A 25,755-nucleotide genomic window follows, 5' to 3' on the forward strand; every position below is an offset into this window, starting at 1 on the left:
TATCATTTGATTCCCTGACTGATCAGGAAACAATATACCCATGAATTTGGCCTCTGTGCAGAGCATTCTACAGATTCACTACTGTCTGGCTAAAAAAAAATCCTCTGTACCTCTGTTCTAAAAGGTCACTCCTTAATTTTGAGGCTGTGCCCTCTGGTTTTGGATAACACCACCACAGGAAACATCCTCTCCACATCCACCTTATCTAGTCCTCTCAACATTCAGTAGGTTTCAATGAGATCTCTCTTCTTCCCCCCCCCCCAAAAAAAAACTCCTGCATTATTCTAAATTCCAGTAAGTACAGGCCCAAAGATGCCAAATGCTCCTTGTATGTTAACCCCTTCATTCCCGGAATCATCATCATGAACCTCGTTGGGACTCTCTCTAATGACAACACATCCTTTCTGAGATATGGGGGTCCAAAACAGTTGACAATACTCCAAGCACGTCCTGAACAGTGTCTTGTGAAGGCTCAGCATTATCTCCTTGCTTTTATATTCTATTCCCCTTGAATTAAATGCTAACATTCTATTTGCCTTCTTTACCACAGACTCAATCTGTAAGTTAACCTTCTGGGAGTCTTGCACGAGGACTCCTAAGTCTTCTGCATCTCTGATGTTCGAACCTTCTCCCCATTTAGATAATAGTCTGCACTATTGTACCTTTGACCAAATTTACTAAATCAGCATCCTAGATTCAACTATCCTCAGTTTTTTCATCCATACCTGTCCTCTTTTCATTTGTGCAGTAATATATGTGATTCATAGATATCTTTGCGGTTTTACTTGACCTAAGAAGTGCAGGCAAAATCCAACACCTAAAGGAAAGTCTAACCAAGTATTCTTCTATGGTACTCAATGACATTACCATTGTTAAGTCCCCAACCATTGACATATCTGACAGCATGGGAATGATCACCATTGACTAAGCTTATCTACCAGGTTAAAGTCAGAGTCATGCGGCACAGAAACAGACCAAGATGCGCATCCAAGCTAGTTCTATTTTCCCAGGTTTGGCTCATAATCACCTAAATGTACATGTCCAGCTGTCTTAAAAGTTTTTAAGAATACCTGCCTCAGCCTTTTTCCACATACATGCCCGCAACTGTACGTATAAAAAAAGTTGCCCCTCAAGTTCTTCTTAAATTTTTCCCCCTCTCACCTTAAGCTGATGCCTTAGTTTCCTAATGATGTGAAAAGACTGTGAATTCACCCTATGTCCCTTATTTTATTTGGTACATCTCTGTAAGATCACCTTTCAGTTTCCTAACCTCCAAGGGGTGGGGTGGGGGGGAGGGAGAAATAAAGTCCTATCATGTCCAAACTGTCCCTATTACTCAGTCCTTCAAACCCTGACAACATCCTTGTAAATCATTTCTGTAATCTTTCCTATAGCCGGGTGACCAAAACGGAACACAATAATCTTTAGGTGCGTGTCACTAGCCTCTTGTCCAACCACACCATACATAACCTTTCAACTTCTGTACTCAGTGCCCTGACTAATGAAGGTCAGCATGACAGAAGTCATCTTCACCACCACTACAACCCCAAGTTGAGCAGTATATTCTCTGTCTATTCCTACTGATCAATTTGCCACACCTGCTATGTTTTTCCTGTGTGTGGATAGGGTTGTCATTTGAGAGCAACGGGAGCAACCATCTCTAATCTGTTCATCCACAGAAACTCGATCTTGCATCTTTTTGGCAATGTCATGCAAACTGTAACCTTAACCAAACAACTCGACAATAAGCCAGTCTCAGTGCTCATTGGAGTTGGGCAGGGCCACATCATTGTCCCAAAGCTTTTCTGTCATTGTCACTGCATTGTTGCACCTTGCCTCCAACGAGTTGGAGTGAAGAGAATCTACAGGACAACACTGCCTCCGCTCCAGAACCAACTTTAGTCATTGAGTTGAAGTACAACGCATGTTCAGAGGCTGAGCTTCAGCTCATCATTGACCTGTTCACTGAAGCATGCAGTAAAAAGTCTCTTACACTTAACACTTACAAGGTCCTCTACCCTGCTGTGCAGTACTGCCTTCTGACAGTAAAGGTTCATGCTGAGACCCTGGAAAATATGAATCACTTTCTCTGTCCTAGGAGTCATCCCTAAATCAAAGCCAGCACCAATGGTGAAATTCATCATCTTCAGGATTGCTGAAGTGAAGAGTGCTTGAAGGACAATATCTCAAACACAACATAAAATTCTTAGTCTACCGGGCACCAGTGATCCTTGCCTTCTTGTATGCTTCAGAGACATGAGCTATCTGCAATAGGAACCTTGAAGGATGGAAGCAATCTCACCAATGCAGCCTCTGCAAAATTCTCCATATTCATAGGCAGATGAGCAAATCAAAATGATCTCTCCCAGGCCAGTATCCCCAGCACTGAGGCCACAATTGCAGTCTTTGGACTTCAGTGGGTAGGTCACATTGCTCACTGCCATCAGACTAGCTCGACATACTTTATTACAAGCGAGCTGGGCAGAGAAAAAGATTCATAGATGTTCTCAAACCTTCCTTGTAAAATGCTCACCAAGCACTATTTTTGAGGTCTGTGGAGGTTTTGTCATTAAAAATCGAGATTGATAGGTTTCTGGATATTAAGGGAACTGATGTACATGGGAATAGTTTTAAAAAACTTAACAAGGAAAGCCACAAGACACATTTTAATGAAAGTAGCCATGATCTTGATGGATACTGGCACAAGTTCCAATGGTCAAGTGACCCACTGCTGCTCCTATTTCTCATGAAGCTTGTGGAAGTAACTAACTGGTGACCGTTGTGGAAGGAAGAAGCATCCCAGATGCTACTGAGAATCTCAACCTTATTTAGTGAGTACACTAAATCTCACCTGCTTACCACCCCATCCTGTAGCAGCGTGCATGAGTCCTAGCACTGGAATGGAAGCAGATCTTCCTCAAAGCTGAGCAACTTCCTAAAGAGAGGACAGTCTGGGTGTTCCCAATAGAAACCATGATGAACCGAGAGTTTCACTCCCTACTGAAGTCTAGGTTCTATGGCATTCAAATCAGACAACCTTGCCCTTTTAGAAGAAATCGAGAAGTGACCTCCGCAAAGTTATCAAAGATACCGAGAAACAGTACCAGTACAAAATCAGCTCCCAGACAGTTGACAGTTATGGTAAGGCTTGCATGCTGTAGTGCACCGCTCAACTAAGTTGAGCAGCATCTCCACCAAAACACATCGCTTCCCAATGAGCTTAATATATTCTATGCATGTTTTGAACAGAAGGGAATGGCTATATCACCACCCATTCTGACGGTCTCCAGTGAACCTGAACCCACAGTCACCATTATGAATGTAAAATCATTCTTCCAGAGGTTGGACCCATGGAAAGGATCTGGCTCAGATGATGTCCCTTGCTGTGTCTTTAGATCCTGCGCAGATCAGCTGGTGTGGGTATTTGCAAGCATTTTTTAACCTCTTTCTGCTTCAATCTGTGGTTCCTATATGCTTTAAGAAGACCACTATCATCCCAGTACCTAAGATAAAGTGCCTTAATGAATGCCGTTCAGTGGTTTTGACATTCACCATCGTAAGTGCTTCAAGAGGTTGGTGTGGCACGCATCAACTCTAGACTTCCGGACAACCTTGACACACTTCAGTTTGCCTGCCGCCAAAACAGTTCTACAGCATACACCATCTCCCTGTCCTTGCACTCATCCCTGGAGCATCTGGACAGTTGTCACCTACCATTGTTTAGTAATGACAATTTTGCTTCCGATACTACAATTCTAAGCAAACTTGTTTCTGAATTGCAGACCCTGGGAGTCGGTGCTCCCTTTGCAGTTGTTGTACTTCATGACAGAATAATCTTGATTTTTGACAGTGCTCAACCAAATATTAGGAGTCAAAATTTGCGATTGAATGTTTCATACCCAGGCACCACATATTAATTTCCGTTTGTCTCTTGGTTTTTATGTTCCTCTATGTATTGTACTCCTGCTCTACCATTACAAATATTCCAATTCTATTGCTGTTATACAATTTTTCTGCACAGTAAAGAATCTATGCCTGCAATAGTATTATCCTGCACTCAGCTGCCTTATTTCCCACTTTTCTGCTTACTCTCCATTCACATTTCAATGAGATTTCTCTGCAGGGCCTTCTCATTTAAATTGGTAGTTGATGTCCAACCAAATTGTAAAGCTAAGCAGGTTTACACCTGTGCAGAGATAAGCATTATAATATTCCATTATCAAGTTAGGTTCTAACATAGTTACTGAGTATGACTAAAGAAGTCAGCATAGCTATGATGAAGATTCACACTGGGTTATTTTCCTTAAACTCTTGTTTCTTTCAAGTTGATGTTAAAAGGGAGTGTTGGGGGAGAAAATTCTCGGCAGGTCAAGTACTTGTAGAAAGAAATTAGTGTTCTGGGAGAGTTTATTTGTTTCGTTTAATGATACAGTGCAGAATAGGCCTTTCCAGCCTTATTAACCACACTGTCCAGCAGCCCAGCAACCCTGACTTAACTGTAACCCAACTTACAGTGACCAACTAACCTTCCCGGTAGATAATCGGACTGCGTGAGGAAACCCATACGTTCCTCGGGGAGGATGTATGGACTCCTTACAGATGACGCTGGAATTAAACAATGAACTCCAAATTCCATCCAGAGCTGTAATAGTGTCTCGTTAACCTCTGCACTACTGTGGAGTTATCTACTGAGCTGGGAATAGTGGATGTGCATTAAGAGGTTGAAGCATCAACAGACTGTGATGAACTGAGTATTTTCTTTACCTCTCAAGTGCAATATTACTGTATTTGCAAGGCCTCGAAAAAGGGCAGAGAAGTGTGAGCATCCGATAGCTGTTTTGGAGAACTGGCAATGACATAAATTTTCTGTTTTTATGAATCTAAAAGAAATGTAGAGAATTGCACAGTACTGCTTGTCTATAGAGATTGTGTTATTAAACTATTTTTTTAAGATGTTTATAGTTGGCAGCAGGATTTTGAATTTATCTCAGTAAGAGATGAAAGGTTGAGTCTGAATAACACTCTGTGTGCACTCACTTAAGTTCATCTGTCGCCTCGGTGCCAGAGGTTTTGGGTCGTTCTAAAAAATAAACCACATTATACTATCTGGCATTAACATGTCAGTAAGGATGTTTCTCCTTGGTGAAGGTGCTAATTTTTCACTGAAACATTAAACAATGCCTGCTAGCTCTGTGACCCTTTTTGTTGAAGACAAAGCTTGCTTTGTCTCCTGGCCAGTATTCTCCAAACCAGTGCACTAAAATCTTATGGTTTAATTATCCTTTTTTTTGTTTTGCCCCTAGCTGTTTGCAGACTGGAGTTTCCATTTGTCTGAAAATGATGATTGTTCCTTAAATGCAATTCTTTGAGTACCGCAGAGTTCTCTCACAACCTGAGGACGTAATGAGCAGCTGTATAGAAAAATTATCTTTACTTGTCCAAGTTTAACTTCCTGAAAATTTTTCCATTGTGAAGTGTGAGTCAATGATCCTGGAGTGTCTCAAGTTTTCCATTTAATGTTGCAGGTTTGCAGATTTCTTCAGAGGAATATTAAAACTCATTCTGCTGCTGCTTTTTTCTGGAGCCACACTGTCATCTGCATGGTTTGCCCTCACTTGCATCAACAGTGTCACCCATCTGCCGATAACAAGAGGTATTTATTGCACAATGAGATCAGATGAATACACTTCGGTTTCATCAGGGTCTGTCTTACCTTAATTGACATGTATGAGCGTGCTAGCATTGCTAGATTTAAAATGCATAATTTAAGTTGTTCTTTTTTGTTTGTACTTTGAGATGAAATCCTATTAACGGTGGTAATTTCACTGCACAATTTCTCATTGTGAAAAGCAGATTGATTATGCCCACATTTTGTTGCTAAGGCTTCTCTAGCTAGTCCATAGAAAGGTAACACAGTGGGTTATTTGATCACCTGGGAACCCCATGCATTTTATTCTGTACTGCTTCGACATGGCAGTGGTATACAGTTGGATTTCGTTTTGCTTTCTGAGCGCTACTTTGTGTACTATTTTTGTCTTGCTAAAGCATTTACATTACTGACTTCGGTATTTAACAACCCAATGGCTAAAAGCAATAACAGGACAGTTGGAATTGCCTATCAAACAAGGCAGCTTATGTGAGGGAGCAAAAGACAGCAAATCCAATTTACACATCTTAAAAGTCCATCTTCGGGATAAGAGAATTTAATAGAACTCAGTTTTGAAGTGAATGAAATGGAACAAGGAATTGGAGGAAGGGAAAGGGAAAAACAAACACTGAAGTTTAAAATCAGAAATGACTTGATGTTAAAATTTGATATCCTCATTTCTTGCTCTTACTATCTGTCTGTGCTTCCCCTCACACCACATCTGCAGGTGGCTCTCCATCCCACCCCACACCCTAGCTTGATTGCCCTTCTAACTTACTGGCTTTCCTAAGTTCATTGTACCTTCCCACACATCTCAGCCAGTACCCCTTAACCCTTAACTTTCAGATTGATTCCCATTGCCCCTAGTTACCTTCCATTCCATCCTGAGTAATTTGCCCTCTCTTATAAGCTACTTGATCTCTTCTTCCCCTCTCCTCATCTATTTTAGCTCACTCACCATCCTCTCCCCTCCAATTTCTTTAATTTTGCAGTAGAGCACTGTGTGTGTGTGTGAGTGAGAGAGAGAGATGGGGAGCAGAAACGAACTGAATGAATTGACTTTATTTCTTACATCCTTCACATACATGAAGAATAAAAATCTTTACGTTACGTCTCTGTCTGAATCTGCAAATTATAGTAATTTGTAATAACTAGTATGTACAGCAAGATATTCAACAGGATAGTCAATATAGCATAGAAATACAATTCTACCAGCGTGAATTAAGCAGTCTGATGGCCTGGTGGAAGAAGCTATCCTGAAGCCTGTTAGTCCTGGTGCGGTACCGTTTCCCGGATGGTAGCAGCTGAAATAGTTTGTGGTTGGGGTGACTCAGATCCCCAATGATCCTTTGGGCCCTCTTTACACCCCTGTCTTTGTAAATGTCCTGAATAGTGGGAAGTTCACATTCATAGATGTGCTGGGCTGTCCGCACCACTCTCTGCAGAGTCCTGCAATTGAGGGAAGTACAGTTCCCATACCAGGCAGTGATACAGCCAGTCAGGATGCTCTCAATTGTGCCCCTGTAGAAAGTACTTCAGATTTGGGGACTCATGCCCAACTTCTTCAGCCATCTGAAATGAAAGAGGCGCTGTTGTGCTTTTTTCACCACACAGCTGGTATGTACAGACCAAGTGAGGTCCTTGGTTATGTGTATACCGAGGATCTTAAAGCTGTTTACTCTCTCAACCCCAGATCCATTGATGTCAATAGGGGTGAGCCTGTCTCCATTCCTCCTGTAGTCCACAACCAACTCCTTTGTTTTTGCGACATTGAGGGAGAGGTTGTTTTCTTGACACCACTGTGTCAGGGTGATGACTTCTCTGTAGGTTGCCTCGATATGATTTGTGATAATCCCAATCAGCGTAGTATCATCTGCAAATTCAATTAGCGGATTGGAGCTGTGGGTGGCAACACAGTCACAGGTATACAGACAGTAAAGGAGGGGGCTCCAGACACGGCCCTGGGAGGCTCCTATTTTGAGGGTCAGAGGGGCAGAAGTGAGGGAGCCCACTCTTACCACCTGCCAGCAATCTGACAGGAAGTCCAGGATCTAGCTGTACAAGGCAGGGTGAAGGCCGAGGTCTCTGAGCTTCTTGTTGAGCCTGGAGGGAATTATGGTGTTGAATGCTGAACTGTAATCCAAGAACAGCATTTTCACATAAGCATTCCTCTTCTACAGGTGTGTAAGAACGGTGTGTAGAGCTGTGGCTATTGCGTCATCTGTCGATCGGTTGTGTCGGTGGGTGAATTGTAGATATAACAGATGGACACCACTCCAAGCCAATTGTGTTTCATAGTTTAATTGATGCATGCTCAAGTTTTAGTATTTCATGCTTTAAGAGAGTAGAGATTGGAGTCATTTTAAATTTTAATTGGTTCTATTTGGCATTACAGCAACTTTATATACATCGTGCATCTTAACTGGAGTATTCATAACCAGCAGTGTTCCTTTCTTCTTTGAACTCTTTGTGGAGACTGTGTACCCAGTGCCAGAAGGGATAACTTGTGGATTTGTCACCTTTTTAAGCAATATCTTCATGGGATTATTATTAATGTTTCTGGCATTTTACCATACAGGTAATTTTTTAAAATTTCTCTTGTTTTTGTGTACTTGTGTAGGTTTTGAAGAGTGGTAATTAAATCTAGGGAAATGCATGTTATGATTGTTGAATGTCACATAATTGTGATAAAAATTTAATTTTGCATGTCAAATCAATAATTTTTTAGAATTTCTTATTGTTTTGATTCTTTTAACTATTCATTTCATGAAGTTAAATAGCACTTAAAGATATCTTAATTACAGATCTAGTTATTCTGCAAGGTGCTATTGAAGAGGATGCTTAATGATTATACATAAGAAACTGGAAATATCTAGCATCATGAGCCATTACTGTGATAGCTGCATCATAGCAGGATTTATCAGAAGCTAGTGCTGTATACAATTACTTGTGCCATCAATGAGGCATGATTGCGAGGCTACCATGTATTTGCAAGCAGCACACATTTTATGCAGCTGTCTAACTGAAAATTTTAAATTTAAGGACTAGAAGTTTCTGCAAACGTTTTATGAACACCAGAGTCATTGTTGTAAAGGACAAATTCAGTGGGCCAGGTATCATGTTCAATGCATCCCATCCTCAACCCAGTACTTTGCAGCTCTCCAATGATGTGGAAATGACATCTCTGAGGAAACATATCGAATGTAACACAAATGCAGCAAATCTGGGTTCGCCAATTATCTGCTAACCTTGGAATGCTTGGTCCAGAGCTTAAGAACTGGAAGTGCCTATGATTTCTTTTCATATTTCACACTGCAAAGGCAACTGAACATTAAAATCAGATGAAATGGCATTGGAGAAGAGTTGTGATTGATCATTGCGTGAATGTACGAGGAGCATTTGATGACTTTGGGCCTGTACTCACTGGAGTTTTGAAGAATGATGGGGATCTTATTGAAATCTATCAAAAATTGCAAAAACAAGGTAGAGTGGACTTGGAGAGAATATTTCCTATAGTCTAAGACCAGAGGGCACAACCTTTAGAACAGATGATGAGGAATTTCTTTCACCAGAATGGTGAGTCTGTGGAATTCATTGCCGCAGGCAGCTGTGGAGGCCAGGTTATTGGATATATTAAAAGTGGAGGTTGATAGGTTCTTGATCAGTAAGTGCTTCAAGGATTACAGGGAGAGGCCGGAGAATGGGGTTGAGAGGGATAATAAAATCAGCCATGATGGAATGGGGGAGCAGACGCAATGGCCAAATGGCCTATTCTCCGCCTATGTCTTATTTAGAGGAATGGAACAGAGAACCTGAGCACAGCAAAACTCCACAGAGTTAATGTTGGTTTGATTGTAACAATCCCTGAGTAGCTTTCCTATTTTTCTGCTGTTACAGCTGCTCTCAGGGGGATAATGGTCACCTTCTTTTGAAATCCTATCCAAAAGTTCCAGTTCAAGTTTATTACTATTCAGCCATATAAATGTATACTGCCAAATGAAATATCATTCCTTCAAACTAAGGTGAACAACACAGTACAATAACTCTCACACACCACATAAAGTGATATTACCACAGAAAATCAGCAAGTAATAAATGTATTCCAGAAGATTGACAATTAGCATAAGGCGCATTTACAATACGAGGTTAAAAAGTAAACATTGTAACACTACCCGTGCTTCGTATGTGATGAGACCTGGGTGATGGCAGGAAATGTGGTAGTCTTACAGCCTGGGGGAAGAAGTTGTTTTCCATCCTAACAGTCCTCCTCCTAATGCTATGGTACCACCTGCCTGTTGGTGGAGGGAGGGGGTGGTCAAAGACATAGTGGGACGAATCTTTGACAATACTAAGGGCCCTGCACTCCTGATAAATGTTAACTCCTCTACTCAGAGTTATTGAGCTGGAGTAGTCACATTCAGCTTCAAGAGGAATGGTCCTGAAAACCATCTAGTTTTACCATGAGACAAAGCTGATTTCAATTTCAACTACATTCTTAACCATGTGCCCCAATTGGAGTTTCCTGCATCTTGTTTATCCACATCTCCAACTGAAGTATTGATTAAGTGGATGCTGCTGTATTTTAATAAGAGACAGAGCAAGACCATTTAGTGTAATACAGCACTGATGGGGTTGTGGTTGAATTTTAAAGGAGTAAGATTTAGGGTTGGTTTGGAACTAAATCTATCCATAGAAATTTAAGCAATGGAGGATCAATTGTCTACCATGACGCCCCACAGTGACTGATTCCATGGATATTTGGAAAGATGAAGCACACAGTTCAAAGTAAGTTTATTATGAAAGTATGTATTGTGTATGTCACCATATACTACCCTGAGATTCATTTTCTTGTGGCCATTCACAGAAGATAAAAAACATAATAGAATCAATAAAAGCCTACACAGACACAACCAATGTGCAAAAGAATACAAAAATAATGATAACTTCTATAGACGTGCAGTGGAGATTAGTTGTCAGAGGAGTTAACTTCACTCAGCCTCGCCTACCCCATCACTGAATTGTTCTTACAACCAGTGGACTCACTTTCAAGTACTCTGCATCTCATGTTCTCGATATTATTCCTTATTTATTCTTTTTGTTTGTTGTCTTTTGCTACTCTTGTGTGTGGTCTTTCATTGATTCTATTGTGTTTCTTTGTATTTACTGTGAATGCTTACAAGTAAATAAATTCAAGGTTGTATATGGTGATATATATGTACTTCACTATAAACTTAGTTTGAACTTTGATAACTGTTCCTGACCCTGGTGGCGTGGGATCCTGTAAGGCTGCTGTACCTCCTTCCTGATGGCAGCAGCAAGAGTAGAGAACATGAATGATTACCCTAGTTGCTTGCTTGTTGATTGAGAGGTAGACATCAAAAGGAGAAATGCACTTGTTTATTTCCTGTAGTCAGGAACTGCTGCTAAACTCTTGTTTGTAAAGCAGAAAGACACGTGCAAGGCAGGGAAATGTTACAGTCATCTGGGAGTGCTCCACATGTGAACTTTGTTGCTTATATTGCTGAGTTTGCCATTATTTGCTGAACCAAAGGTTATTAGTATGTTATGATTGTTATCAATTTAATTACCTTGCATTCCTTCACATCATTCTCCTCTTGGAACAGCCACAGGAATTAAACTTCTGTGCTGACCACAGCTATCCATTTTTGCACATTCTTCCTCTAATTTTGGGGCTGTGTATGGTTAGAACTCAGAGGTTCAGTGCAAGCTGAAGTGAATCGGATGTCAAAAGTTTTAGTCTATATGATTTATTCTTGAGAATCTTCATTTCACTTCTGCTAAGTGTTATGTACCCTAGGGTTCCTTTTTGCTGTGGACTGTCACTTTAAGGCACAAGAGAGAATTGAAACTAACAGTTGGATTTCTGCTGAGAGAGAGAGAAGGGCGGAGTCTGCCTTTCAGCTTGTGTTTACACTTTTACAAGGACACTGACTACTGCTGTCAGCTTCTGGGTTGCCATGGAAAGAGAGAGAGAGAGGTGGAGGTATTTGATGGACAATCGATGTTATGGTTTCTCTGCAGCGTGTTTACTTTTTACAAGGACAGTTACAGACACAGAGAAACACATGCTCTGACTCAAGATGGATTCGGTCAATGGAAGACCAGTGAGTCGGTCGCTGGTTTAAACTTTCAGTAGCCCAAAAGGGTTGAGTTGAGATCGATCCTGAGTATTGATAAATGACTCTCACAAGTTGTCTGCAACTAGAACAAGTTTGCAGGGAGAGAAGCGAGGAGAGATAGGTTAGAAACAGAAGAAACCTAGAGACAAAGAGGTCACTGTTTGGACTCTCTCCTAAGTAGCCCGTAAGGGTGAGTTTGAGTTCCATTCAAATACGAAGGTGTGATTGTCACATAGTTAATCCACAGGAGTGGGTTCTCTGGTGAGGAGAGTACCTTTGTGAATACCACTTGTGTGTTACCCTTGTTTGGGTGTGGTAGTTCACTGAAGAAAGGCACCCCTGTGGCAAATCACTGTTGGAGTTATTTCGTATGTCGTAGAACTGGATAAGTGGCTATCACATTGTGTGTTTGGGGTAACCTTGTGGAATCTACCAGTGTGTCGATCCTTGCCTGGGTGATAGTTCCTTTGAAGAGGGTCCCCTTTGTGATAAGCTTCTGTTGGTGATAATCCATACGTGGATTCTGTTTGAGTATCCTGTGGCCACCACTTTGGGATGACCCATAGCTGAATTTGGATGTGGTACCACTTGTGTTGAAATGGAAGAGGGCAGTGTTGATGGTGGAGAAAGGGAAGCCCCTTTCTTTGAAAAAGGAGCTCACCTTTGTTCTGGAATGAAAAGCCTCATCCTGAGAGTAGATGCGGTGGAGACGGAGGAATTGAGAGAAAGGGATGGCGTTTTTACAAGTAACAGGCGGCAAGCGCTATAGTCCAGGTTGCTGTGAGAGTCCGTGGATAAGCTGTCTCCAGCCTTCATTTGACTTCTATTTTCATTTAAAGCGTGGCTTTGGTGCTCTGTATTGAATGTACTAATTGTAGACTTTTACTTAATTTTACTTGGAACAGCTTCTTTGTGGGAAGGATCGATTATCTCTTCATCTCAGTGACACAATGAGTGACCAAATTGTTACTCTGAATTACCATGGGATAAGGACTTGCGGTGTTCCCAAATTTTAACATCTAGTCACTCAATTGAAAGTGGTATTTCTAAATGCACCTGAACAACTGCAGTATTTATCAAGTGGGCTCAGCAACAAACTGGCTTGTTAAAGTACGGATAGGATAGTTAAAGGGGAAATTTAAAAATAGTGTTAACGAATGCATATATAGCAAATAACATTCAGAACAAAAGTGAGTCCACAGTCACCAAGTCAGTCATCACTGCAGACGATCCAGGAGCCCGTTAGTTGCAAGCCACAGTCTTGGTTCAGCACAGAAAAGTACACCTTGCGTAGCCTCTGGCCCTGACGCCCTGACCTTTTCAATCTGGCCCAGTGCTTAAACAAATCAAACCTCGGGTCATTTTTCGCCCTCAGTCCCAGGTTCTGCCACTTTGATGTGCTGTCAGGCTCGGGAACCGCACCTTGATTCGTCCCATACCTGGCCTTTCCAATTCGGCCCAGGGCTTAAATCAGTCAAGCCTTGGCTTGTTCTTCACTCTCAGGCCTGGGCCCCACCACCTCAACTGTGCCTCACCATGGTTCTGCTGCTTCGTATCACCGACGAGACTGCTCCAGCAGCCAAACATTTGCTCACTCCCTGCTCTCTGGCCCTGCCACCTTGATTTGGCTCATACGTGCCACACCTTCAAGGCTTCAATACACACTGCAAAAATGCCAGGTTGTTCAGGTAGTTCAAAAGCTCAACTCAGAAAGGGAGTTGCAGGTTATTGTGATCATATTTCGAGAAGAAATGTGATTAATAAAGTAATAATTGGTTTTGCTGTCAGCATGTTGTCACTGTGTTTCACCAGCACCATCTTAAACCAGAAGACCAGACACAAGCAACATCAGCAAAACAAGCATCTTTAGATACGCATGCACACAACCCTCCCCCCCCCCCCCTGCCAGGAGGGGCATAGTTAGCCGGTACCAGTCAGTTCAGCATACCTATGAGAAAGTGGACAAAGACATCAGTTCCAGTAGGTTAAATCAGCAATGATAGTGATAGTCATATCAATTACAGTCGGCCCTCCTTACCCGTGTATTCCGCGTGCACGAATTCAACCAACCGCGAATCCAAAAAAACCGGAAGTGCTGTTTCAGCACTTGTTGTTCGAGCATGTACAGACTTTTTTTTCTTGTCATTATTCCTTAAACAATGCAGTATAACAACTATTTTACATAGCATTCACATTGTATTAGGTATTGTAAGTAATCTAGAGATGATTTAAAGTATACGGGAGGATATGCGTACGTTATCATGGATTGGGATCGGAAAAAAAAACAGAAGTTCTCTTACTAAGAAGTCGGAACAGGTACTTCCAGTATTATTTAGCGTCAGTTAGTCAAACGTTTGTCTTAGTATATAGTATATATTTTACCTTTCTATGCATATAAAGCACTTAAGAAACGTATGTTTCAGCACCAGGCTGACAGAAGTTCCTGAGTTCGATCCAGTGACAGACCGTTCCCGAGCTGAGTTGATGTGGAGGATCAAAAACCCAAAACCCAATAATTAAACCACTGCATTGCTTATTAATAATTGTAGCTTTCATCGGGGCAGGGCCTTTCCCACTTTATCCTTTAAAATTGTTCCAATCGTCGACCGACTGTAGCCTAACGCTTTTCCAATGACCAATGGCGTTTCACCTATTTCCGATCACTTTATTATTTCCACTTCATTTTCAATTGTGATCGTGCTTACTTTCGTGAGCAGAAACACTGCGGATTCAGAGCTCCGCCGCCGGGTCCTAATGTCCACCGCACTGAGACAGGTTAAATAAGGTTCGCCGTTCCGCTGGGTCCGCATTGAGACAGGTTGAATAAGAGTCTTGAGCATCCGTGTTTTTTGGTATCTGTGAGGGGTAACAGAACCAATCCCTTGCAGATAAGAGGGCCGACTGTACAAATTTCAGTTCCCATCACCAGTCACAATGTGGTGTGAATTTTGGAGGTTATACAAACCGTGCAACTTGTATAGTGTTAATTGCTATCGAGGCCACATCTGCCTCTTTTAGAGCCTTGGACGAGACTCTGGGTCTGAAGTTGAGTTGCGTTCATATAATAACTCATAGTGTGCCATTGTTTTAAAGTTATATGAGAGAGATAGTTTCTTGATTCTCTTTTTTTCAAAAAAAAATGCTCAAGTTAATATTTGCTGTAGTGAATTGTGTTCTATGTAAAGTCCTGTGTGGACAGATATGGAATTTTATTTTTCAATTATCATTAAATTACCTTTCTGTAAAGAGAATTATTGACATTAAATGTTTTCCAGTAAAATGGCACGATTGAAAGATACGATCACAACCCATAACTTGCATAAACTCACTATTTTGGCTAAGATTCTCTCATGGGAGTAGTAACAAAGTTTACTTGTAACCAAAGGTCTGAGCCTAGAGTAAAAGCATGGATGTGTACAGATAAAAGTTCCCTACTAGGCAGTAATGAAGTGACACCTTCAGTATTGTACTATGTTACATTCATTCACAGCAAAGGTGATGGCTACCATTATCAATCTAACTGCCTGCACGTGGTCTATATCCCTCCATTTCTTGTCTAGTTATGTGTCTGTCTAAATGCCTCTTAATAAACATTGCTATAATATCTGCTTCCATGATTCAAGCACCTACTAGTCTGTTGGGGGGGGGGGGCTGGGGAAGAATCATGCCTCCCCACCTCTTTTCAAATTTCCTCTTCACATGTTAAAATATGTCATTGTTGTCATTTCCATCTTGCGAAAAAAAAAGCTATCCGTACCATATCTGTACCTCTCTATGTACTTGTTTCTGGTCACTCTCAGCCTCTGACATTCCACTCCAGGGAAAACAATCAATGTTTGTCCAATCTTAAGAATGCATACTACAGCCCACTGTACTACTCTCCGAACACTCATAACTGTGGCTTGGCACAGCTCAAACACTATCTAGACTGGGAGCTCTGGATACAGTCGATGGCCCCAACATACTCACAGGTGAAGTGTTGCCTTACCTAGAAGGAGTGTTTGGGGCCCGGAATGGTAGTGAGGGAGGAGATGTAGGAGCAGGTGCAGACTCACACTTCACCTGTGAGTCTGTTGGGATCACTTACTGTGTTTGGTGCTCCTGGTGTGGCCTCCGGTGTATCAGTGAAACCGGACATAGATTGGGAAACTACTTCGCCGAGCATCTACACTCCATCCGTCAGAAGAACCAGGATCTCCCAGTGGCCACCCATTTTAATTCCATTTTCCATTCCCATTCCGATATGTCAATCCATGGCCTCCTCTACTGTTGCGCTGAGACCATACTCAGGTTAGAGGAACAGCAAGTTATATTCTGTCTGGGTAGCCCCAACCTGATGGCGTGAACATTGATTTCTCGAACTTCGAAGTCCAGAACGAGGGGCCACAGTTTGAGGATAGAGGGGAAGCCTTTTAGGACCGAGATTAGGAAAAACTTCTTCACACAGAGAGTGGTGAATCTGTGGAATTCTCTGCCACAGGAAACAGTTGAGGCCAGTTCATTGGCTATATTTAAGAGGGAGTTAGATATGGCCCTTGTGGCTACGGGGGTCAGGGGGTATGGAGGGAAGGCTGGGGCGGGGTTCTGAGTTGGATGATCAGCCATGATCATAATAAATGGCGGTGCAGGCTCGAAGGGCCGAATGGCCTACTCCTGCACCTATTTTCTATGTTTCTGGTAATACCCCACCCTCTACCCCATTTCACCATTCTCCATCCTCCTTTTCCCCCTCTCACCTTGCTCCTTGCCTACACATCGCCTCCCTCTGGTGTTCCTCCCCCCTTTCTTCCATGGCCTTCTGTCCTCTCCTATCAGACTCCCCCTTTCAGCCCTGTATTTCTTTCACCAACCAACTTCACAAGTCTTTATTTCATCCCTTCGCCTCCCGGTTTCACCTATCACCTTGAGTTTTTCTATCCCCTCCCACCACCTGTTAAATCTACTCCTCATCTTTTTTTTCCCTCCATTCCTGCCCAAAATGTTGACTGTACTTTTTCTATAGATGCTGCCTGGCTTGCTAAGTTCCTCCAGCATTTTGTGTGTGTTGCTTTGATTTCCAGCATTTGCAGATTTTTCTCTTGTTTGCGAGAGATGCGGATGGCACATTTACAGGTGGCAGGGTGGAAAGCAGCACCAATGCAGTCGACAGTGTAGCTTAGGAGGTAGGCTTGGAACAAGGAGATTCCACATCAATTGTTTATTCTTTTCCATAGATGCTGCCTGGCCTGCTGAGTTCCTCCTGCATTTTGTGTATTTTGCTTCGGATTTCCAGTATTTGCATATTTTCTTGTGTTTGTTTATCTGGATGGTATATTGCCTCCCTAGTGCCAGGATGAGGGATGTCTCAGATCCAGTCCATGGCATTCTCAAGGGTGAGGATGAGCAGTCAAAAGTCTTGGTGCTTATTGACACCAGTGACATTGGTAGACAAGGTGAGGAGGTCCTGAAAAGAGATTTTAGGGAGAGCTGAGAAACAAGACCTGTAAGGGAGTAATATCTGGATTGTTGCTTGTGCCATGTGCTAGTGAGGGTAAGAATAGGATAATTTGGCAGGTGTATGAGTGGTTGAGGAACTGGTGCAGGGAGCAGGGTTTCAGATTTGTGCATCATTGGGATCTCTTCTGGGGTAGAACCTGTACAAAAGGGACAGGTTACACCTGAAGCCGAGGGGTCCAATATCCTTGACGGCTGGTTGGCCAGAGTTGTTCAACTGGGTTTAATCTAATTTGGAAGGGGGATGGATAACAGTGATAGTGCTGCAGATGAGGTAGCTGGTTTACAAATCAAGGCAATGCATAGTGAGCCTCCTAGCAAGGAGAGGCTGATGATAGGGCAAAATGTTGAGTCAACAGGATGAGTTGCAATGTAGAAGGCAGACAAAAGCAAAAAAGTTGAATACAGAACTAAAGGTGTTTATATTTGAATGCGCTCAGTATACGGAATAAGATTGATGGACTTGGAGGCACATGATAAAATAGGCTGTAATCAGCATGGTTTCCTCAAGGGAAAATCTTGCCTGACAAATTCATTGGAATTCTTTGAAGAAATACCGAGCAGGAGAATTGGTTGATGTGTACTTGGATTTTCAGAAGGCCGTTGACAAGGTGCCACATATGAGGCTGCTTAACAAGCTACATGGTATTACAGAAAAGATTCTAACATGGATAAAGCTGGTCACTATTGGTGTTCCACATGGGTCTGTGTTGGGACTGACTCCTTTTGCGTTATTGGTCAATGATTTGGATGTTGAAATTGACAGGTTTGTTGCGAAGTTTGCAGATGATGTGAAGATAGGCGGAGCGGCAGGTAGTTCTGAGGAAATAGGGAGGCTGCAGAGGGACTTAGACATATTTAGATAACGGGCAAAGAAATGGCAGTGTCGGGAAGTGTGCAGTCATGCACTTTGATAGGAGATGTGAAAGGTGGATTATTTTCTAAATGAAGAGAAAATACAAAAATCTGAGGTGCAAAGGGAGTCCTTGTGCAGGATTCTCTAAAGGTTAATTTGCAGGTTGAGTCGGTGGTGAGGAAGGCATATGCAATATTAACATACATTTCAAGAGGACTAGAACATTAAAGTACTGGTGAGGCCTCACTTGGAGTATAATGAATAGCTTTGGGGCCCCTAGGAAAGGATGTGCTGACACTGGAGAGGGTTCACCAAAATGATTCTAAGATTGAATGACTAGTGAAATGAAGAGTGCTTGACTACTCTGGGCCTGGAATTTAGAAAAATGAGGAGTGACCTAATTGAAACTTATCGAATGGTGAAAGGCCTTGATAGAGTGGATGTGGAGAGGATGTTTCCTGTGGTGGCAGTGTTTAAGATTAGAGAACAGAGCCAGAAAATAGAGGGGCGTCCTTTTAGAATGGAGATGAGGAGGAATTCCTTTAGCTAGAGTGTTGAATCTGTGGAATTTGTTGCCACAGGCAGCTGTGGAGGCCAAGTCTTTATGTATATCTAAGTCAGAGGTTGATAGATCCTTGATTGGTCAGGGCATGAGGGATATGGGGGAAGGCAGGAGATTTGAGCTGAGAGGAAAAATGGATTAGCCATGATGAAATGGTAAAGCAGACTCGATGGGCCAAATGGCCTAATTCTGCTCCTATATCTTAACGGTCTTAATTGGACATCCTGTGCCCGGTATCTATTAGCTTTAAAGGTAGAACAATATCGTACAACAGGGGTACAGACAATTCTAATTCCTCGAGGCATACCTGACAATCTTACAAAAAGGGCTGCTGGCTGTTTCAGTGCACAAGGATTGGTTGTTGACAAATGTAAGACACTTGATGTTAGATATTAGAAATTATAATAGTCATAAATAGTCAAGTTTGTAACTTGAAGGAGATGTTGAGATATTTGCATGTTGATTTTCATTTTTCTGTGCAATTGTAATCAACTAGCAACCTGTCTTTTATTAGTATAATGTCATGTTGTTTATTTGCAAGCTGAGAATCTATGACCTTGAATATATTCTCTAGCTTCTCCCCCCCCCCCCCCCAATCAGGCAGAAGATACAAAAGCCTGAAAATGTACCTTCAGCTCAAACACAGCATGTATCCCTCGGTTTCGAGACTTAACTTATTCCCTAGTATGGTGAAATAGACTCTTGACCTCACAATCTATCTCATTGTGACCTTGCACTTTACTGTACTAATTTATACTGCATTGTTATTATTTTATCTCAATATACTATTATAATGAGTTGATTTGAATAAGCATTACGAAAAATACAAATTTTCCACTGTACCTTGGTACATGTGACAACAATAAACCAATATACCATACAAGGGAAACTTTACCTTATATACTTGTGTATTTTTTCATAAATTGTGTTGTGTTTCTTTGTATTTACTGTGAATGTCAACAGGAAATGAATCTCAGGGTAGTATATGGTGACATTTATGTACTCTGATAAAAAATTTACTTTGAGCTTTGAAATGGTAACAGAGCATTCAATAGGTGAGGAATTGTATAACTGTAAAGACACTTCAGATTTTTAAAAGTCACCTCATGGGGCTTATGGTTTAGAGGATACAGAACTTGGATACAATTTAGATACAGAAAATAATCAATGTATTTTTGCAGATACAGCAGATGCTCAGAAGGTTTGGATAGGGGCCAGTTAGTGAATATGGGTTAAGGAATAGGCTAATAGTTGAATAGATTTGCAGGAAGAGTAATTCATGTGAAGGTTGTGGACTCAATTAAGAAACGTCACTCCTGCCTTAAAAAAAGCAATGACTGCTAATCTGGTAGAGATTAGATGGGCCAAAGGGTCTTTCCTAGCTGGATCAATGAGTGCCTAGTCTGTTTAGAGATTTAAGTTATTGCTCAAGGTTGTACTACTAGCACAATAGGTTTGTCAGCACTCTTTAATCCAATAAAATGATTTTAATGTGTTATGGTTCTATTTTCAGTACACTAGATGCTTTTAAAGGCCTCTAGAAATAGCAGATACAATAAATAGCCAGTGAACCTCTGCTGAGGGAAGAATATTAGACAGAATGCTAGGGGAGCTTCTTGTTTCTTGTACTAAGCTGGAAAAATAGACCCAATTTCCCACATAGGACTGCTGCATAATATGGGGAATTACAGGGCAGTAGAGAAATGGGTCTGATTTCACTTGCAGTAAAAATAATTTTGCTTTTCTGAAAATCTAGCATCTGCAACTCCACAAATTAGTTTCAAAGTTCACTGTAGAAAAAGGAGAATGCTTCCTCTCAATACCATAAGGTTCCCTTTACAATTTATATCCTGTTCATTTGCAAATCTGCGACCTCCAGTGGTCATTCCAAGAGAAAATAAATTTGTAAATTTATGAGAGGCATCAATAGTGAGAATTTTTATTCCCCAGAATGAATATGTCAAATACTTGAGCATATAGCTTTAAGGCGAGAAGGGGAAAGTTTAAAAAGGATGTGCAGGTTAGGGTTTTTTTTGTACGGAAAGTGTCAGGTACCTTAAACAGACTGTTAGTAACTGTGGCAATTGCTTTTTGATAGGGACATGAATGAACAGGGAATGGAGGAACATGGACCATGGCAGGGAGAAGGAATTAGTTTAATTCAGCATCATGCTCAGCTGGTGCAAAGGTCCTTGACAAAAGTAGGATGTCTGTGGCAGCTTCATTGTTCTTGTAGGGCCACAAAAACTGAACACAGCCACACAAAAAGTCAAGTACAATGGTTTTATGATGCTAACTGATCAGTTACCACCACCATGCCTGTCATTGCAAAGCAAAAGCAAGGAGAAAATGCTGAGGATGTGTAAGAGTAATGTTTTTGTAAACTTGACAGGTTATAGCTCTAACGCAAAAGAGGTATTACATTAGTTTGATGTAGGAGAGTTGATCCTGATGGCCTGGCTTATATTTATAACTTGATGAGCATCACTAGAATATGGCCATGGATGCTTGAGAGTATAGGTTGGGAGCAAATTCTTTCATGTTTATATATTCAGACAGTCTCAATGTATTTCAAAAATGCTTAATTGACATTAAAGCACTCTGAAGTTTTGCGTTTGTAAAATAAAATGAGATGTAGATAATTTATGTATGGTGGGACCTTATTTCTTCCATTGCTCATCACGTGACCTTGTCAGAAGTAAACTAAATCCTCCACACCACTACTGTCAGTCAGTTAGTCGCTACGTAGGCAGTTGCCAAGACTCTGAATTTTAGAGAGTTGCACCAAAAAACCGCACCAATGATGAGAAAGTACTTTTAGCAATCTTCAGGAGCTACATAAGAATTTTAGTGATGAAACAGGCTGTACATATTTGTCTTAATGCTAAAATATAAATCTGCTTGTACTAAATTAATCTTGTATTTGTCAAAGGTGTATTGATTCTCTTGTCAGCATTTCAAGAATGTTAAAATTATTGTGATCCTACAGGCCTTTTGGCAAATTAGCCTCTTTCAATGGAAGAGTGCTACAGTTGTGTTTCTGCACCCAAAGCATTGGGGCAGTGTAACTGTGGGGAGTAGTGACTGCAGGCTTGACCTTTTACTGCTTAGGCTGTTAGCTAGTTGTATTCATGCACGAGGGTTGACACAGTTGCCTCACTATTGAATCTATAAATTCCACTCACTCTTTAGACTGGTGAGACTAAGTGCCTCAATCTGTTTCTGCAAGCAATAGTTCTGAATGACATGAATGTCCTTCAAACAGTAGTTCATAGTTACGGGTACTTAAACAAGATTGGCGTGCATTTGAATCTTTCTGATTTGCTGTCTTGAAAATTAATGATTTATTGATGTATTTTTGTGCTATATGACAGATGGGTGTGCATCTGTAGAGAATTCTGACTTGTTACAGCATGCAGGGTCTCTGAGTGTGTATCTAGAGTACTGTATATGATTCATTGATGCATTGATCTCCTTTACATACAGAGCATGTATCTTTGTACTAACCTTGGACTGGGCAATCCTCTGGTTGTTTTTTTTTTAAAACACTGCTGAGCCATTAATGTTTGGTCTGCTCTAAACTGCTTTTAGAAATTTGCCTTGTGACACATTTAATCAATTGAATTCATTTTACTGCTTAGAATAAAGTAGAAAGGTCCATGACTAAATTCCAGATTGTCTACATGTGCCATGACCTTTTCCTCCACCTTCCAAACTCCAGATTGAAACTTTCAGCTGCTGATTTATGAATTATGTATTCTTCAAGGCAACATACAAACTTTTCTATCTGATTGTCGAGGCATGAAGGAAGTGTTTAGCATGCACAAGTAATGCTCACTCAGGCTATGTCCAAGTCTGCATAAATTGAGATTCCTTCACTGAATGTGTGGCAGAGATAAAGCTTTAAAATAAATTGGAGTTGATTTTTAAGAGCTTGAATAAAATGATATGTTAATGGAGTGAGTTATTGAAGGTGTTGAAATGGAAAAATGGACAAGTATTTTATTGTTTTGACAAAATTTACATAAGCAATGGGACAAATTGAGCTGATTGACAGGTGCTGGTTCTGCAGGGAGCCACTGTCAGCCATTCACTGCTCAGATTCTCTTGTACTTTCACAAATGCTTGGCTAAACTCGAAAGTTTTAAGCAAGCTGGGGGTCAAAGGCCAGTACATTAGTTCTCTCTCATTGCCACTGGACACCATTGAGTCTGCAGTAGAACACTGACGTCTGAATGCTACATGGACACACCTTAACAGCAGGGAAGGCTGGAGTCCCTAATACCATGGAAAAGGTAGATGTTTCAGTTCACATTATTTTGAAATTTAAAGTCATTTTAAAATTTAAAAGTCTAATTTCAATAGTTTTTAAATGTTCCTGAAAGTCATTTTTTAAAGTTCCACAAACTTCTCTAAATAAATAAAATCTTTCACAAGAGCAACAAAGAGATGCAACTCAGCAATACAACACCAGAGCCTTACACTTTTAACCAATTGAATATTGGAAGTTCCTAGACAGTGGACGTGGAGAGGATGTTCCCTAGAGTGGGAGAATCCAGGACCAGAGGGCACCGCCTCAGAATACAAGGATGTCCCTTTTAAAACAGTTGAGGAATTTCTTTAGCCAGAAGGTAGTGAATCTGTAGAACTCATTGCCACAGACAGCTGTGAAGGCCAAGTCTTTGGGAATATTTAAAGTGGAATTTGATAGGTTTTGATTGTGTCAAGAAAGCAGGAAAATTGGGAATAAAGTTGAGAGGGATAATAAGTCAGCCATGATTGAATGGTGGAGACTTGATGCACCAAGTGGCCTAATTCTGCTCCTAATTCAGTCTTGTTGCTCTGACACTTCTTACTCCTTGTTGAGCTCCTACGAAGTGTAGAGAACCAGCATATTCAGCCCCTTTAACAAGGCAAGTCTAGCTAACGGGCCAGATCTTACCTGATTCTGGCCACTAGCGTCTGAGTGGTACATCAGCAATATTACTAATGCGCAAATCAACTCAATATCATTGACATATCATCAGCTGAAGCCAGCTTTAAAAAGAACAGGTCTCAAACTTAACCTTCCCAATGGATGTCTACTGTCCACCCCTAGTCTTGCGATGAGTCAGTCTTATCCCACCAATGTGGTGGAACACTATCTGGATAGGAAGGATCTAGAGGGATATGGACTAAACAGCTCAGCATAGGCAAGTTGGGCCAAAGGACCAGTTTCTGTGCTTATAGCTTTACGACAGGATTGCTGACTCATTTTGGAGAAATCCAGGATGGACAAAATGACAGTAAGTTAAGTAATTATCAATACAATCTGGATCCTATTTAAAGGAAAATAAGTTCATTGGAACAGATTGTGAATTGCTTTGAAGGAATTTTGAAGTATCAGATTTTTAGAGGCATAGGTAGAGTGAATATTTTCCTGCAGTGGAAATGGCTAGTTAAAGGAGGCATAATTTTATCACAAATAAGAGAAAATCTGCAGACGCTGGAAATCCAAGCAACACACACAAAATGCTGGAGGGTATAATTTGAATATGTTTGGAGGAAAGTACAGGGGGAATGTCAAAGGTAGTTTTTTTTTACCCAGCAGTAGGTTCATGGAATGTGTGAAGGGAGGCCTAGATTAATCTTAGAGTATGTTAAAGAGTTGGCACAACATTGTGGGCAGAAGGATCTGTGTTGTGCTGTAGTGTTCTGTGTTCTAATCATTATTTTTTCACTCTGGTATTTTCTTTCTGCTTTTCCACATATTTTTGAACTACTCTTTTGTCAATTTTTAATTGTATTAATCATGGTTAAATACTTGTCAGATATATTTAATTGTTGTTCATCAAGATCAAACATGCTTTCTGGTCTTCAGTTTTTAACTTGCAGCTCCTATGATTTCTTGTGCCCATCATTTCACAGTTGAAGTGTCTATGACTGTTCAGCAAACAGGGTTGTATCATGAGTGCATACTTAGTGTTCCAAGGAAGTGGTTTAAAAATTGAGTAGTTTGGTTTGTTTTTATTCTTGATTGCCTTTTCTTTTGTGCCTTCTTTACAAACTGGGCAGAATACTATGTTATTCTCCTGAGCAAGCTGGCGGAAAAGAATGATAATCAAATGATTGAACTTGTAAATGGCTTGGTCTTGTGGTTGGAAAGGTATGTAAAGAAAACAACAGAAAAATAAGGAACATCTAGAAAATAAAAAGAGGACCTCAGTCTGAGAATGGTTGACAATTCTGCCAGAAATATATTCCCTGAAGGTCCATGACTGAAATAGTTTTTGGTTTTTATGACAGCTTATTTTAGACTCTGTGCATCTATTGCAAAATTGCTTTAATGCTTCGATATTAAATTCAATTATATGCATGGTTGTTACAGACTCATTGAAATTTTACAGTACAAAAACAATATTTGGCTCCTCTGAGTTTTTAGTCTGCTGTATTTGGAGCATCAAAGCATTGAAGGAGGGTTAGTGCTAATTCTGTTCTATATCCTGAGACAATGCTCCAGGTTTTAGCTGTCTCAGCCAGGAAGAATATCCTCCCTTCATTCAGTCTGTTGATCTTGTCAGGATTTTGTACATTTCAGTGCTTTCTTGCTTTAAAATTTTAAGAGATTGAGAGATTAGCTTTATTTGTCACATGTACATCAAAGCATAGAAATGTGCAATGAAATGCATCTTGTGTGTCAAGTCAAATTAGCAAGGATTGTGCTGCACTTCCAGCACCAACACAACTCACTGACTCTAATGATACATCTTTGGAATATGGGAGAAAACTGGAGCACCTGGAGGAAATCCATGCAGTCATAGGGAAAGCGTACAAACTCCTTACAGACAGCAGTGGGAATTGAACCCCGATTGGTGACCATTGACACTCTTAATGCCGAGGGTTAACTTATCTGTCAGTTGAAAGTCAATTCTCCCATTTCGGTTGCTGATTGGCCTGTTCGGATGGTTTAGCAACTCTCTCCCATTGACTGGCTTTCACCCCACTGGATTCCAATTTCAGGCATCCTTGGGGTGCAAGAATAATGCGTGGGAGACACTCTGTCTCTTTTCGCTAGGGG

At 41.0% G+C, this 25,755-nt stretch overlaps 1 protein-coding gene across 2 annotated transcripts in view; it reads left to right on the forward strand.

Annotated features, from left to right (window-relative positions):
* Positions 1-25,755, forward strand: part of slc49a4 (solute carrier family 49 member 4) — a 121,418-nt gene that overhangs the window by 90,048 nt on the left and 5,615 nt on the right. For both annotated transcript variants that reach the window (XM_072260939.1, XM_072260940.1), the window contains exons 7-8: positions 5,526-5,653; positions 8,043-8,225. In XM_072260939.1, coding sequence (XP_072117040.1) covers positions 5,526-5,653; positions 8,043-8,225 — 311 coding nt within the window. The remainder of the gene's footprint in view (positions 1-5,525; positions 5,654-8,042; positions 8,226-25,755) is intronic.

Source organism: Mobula birostris, chromosome 6 (genome assembly GCF_030028105.1).
Source record: "Mobula birostris isolate sMobBir1 chromosome 6, sMobBir1.hap1, whole genome shotgun sequence".
Taxonomy (NCBI): domain Eukaryota; kingdom Metazoa; phylum Chordata; class Chondrichthyes; order Myliobatiformes; family Myliobatidae; genus Mobula; species Mobula birostris.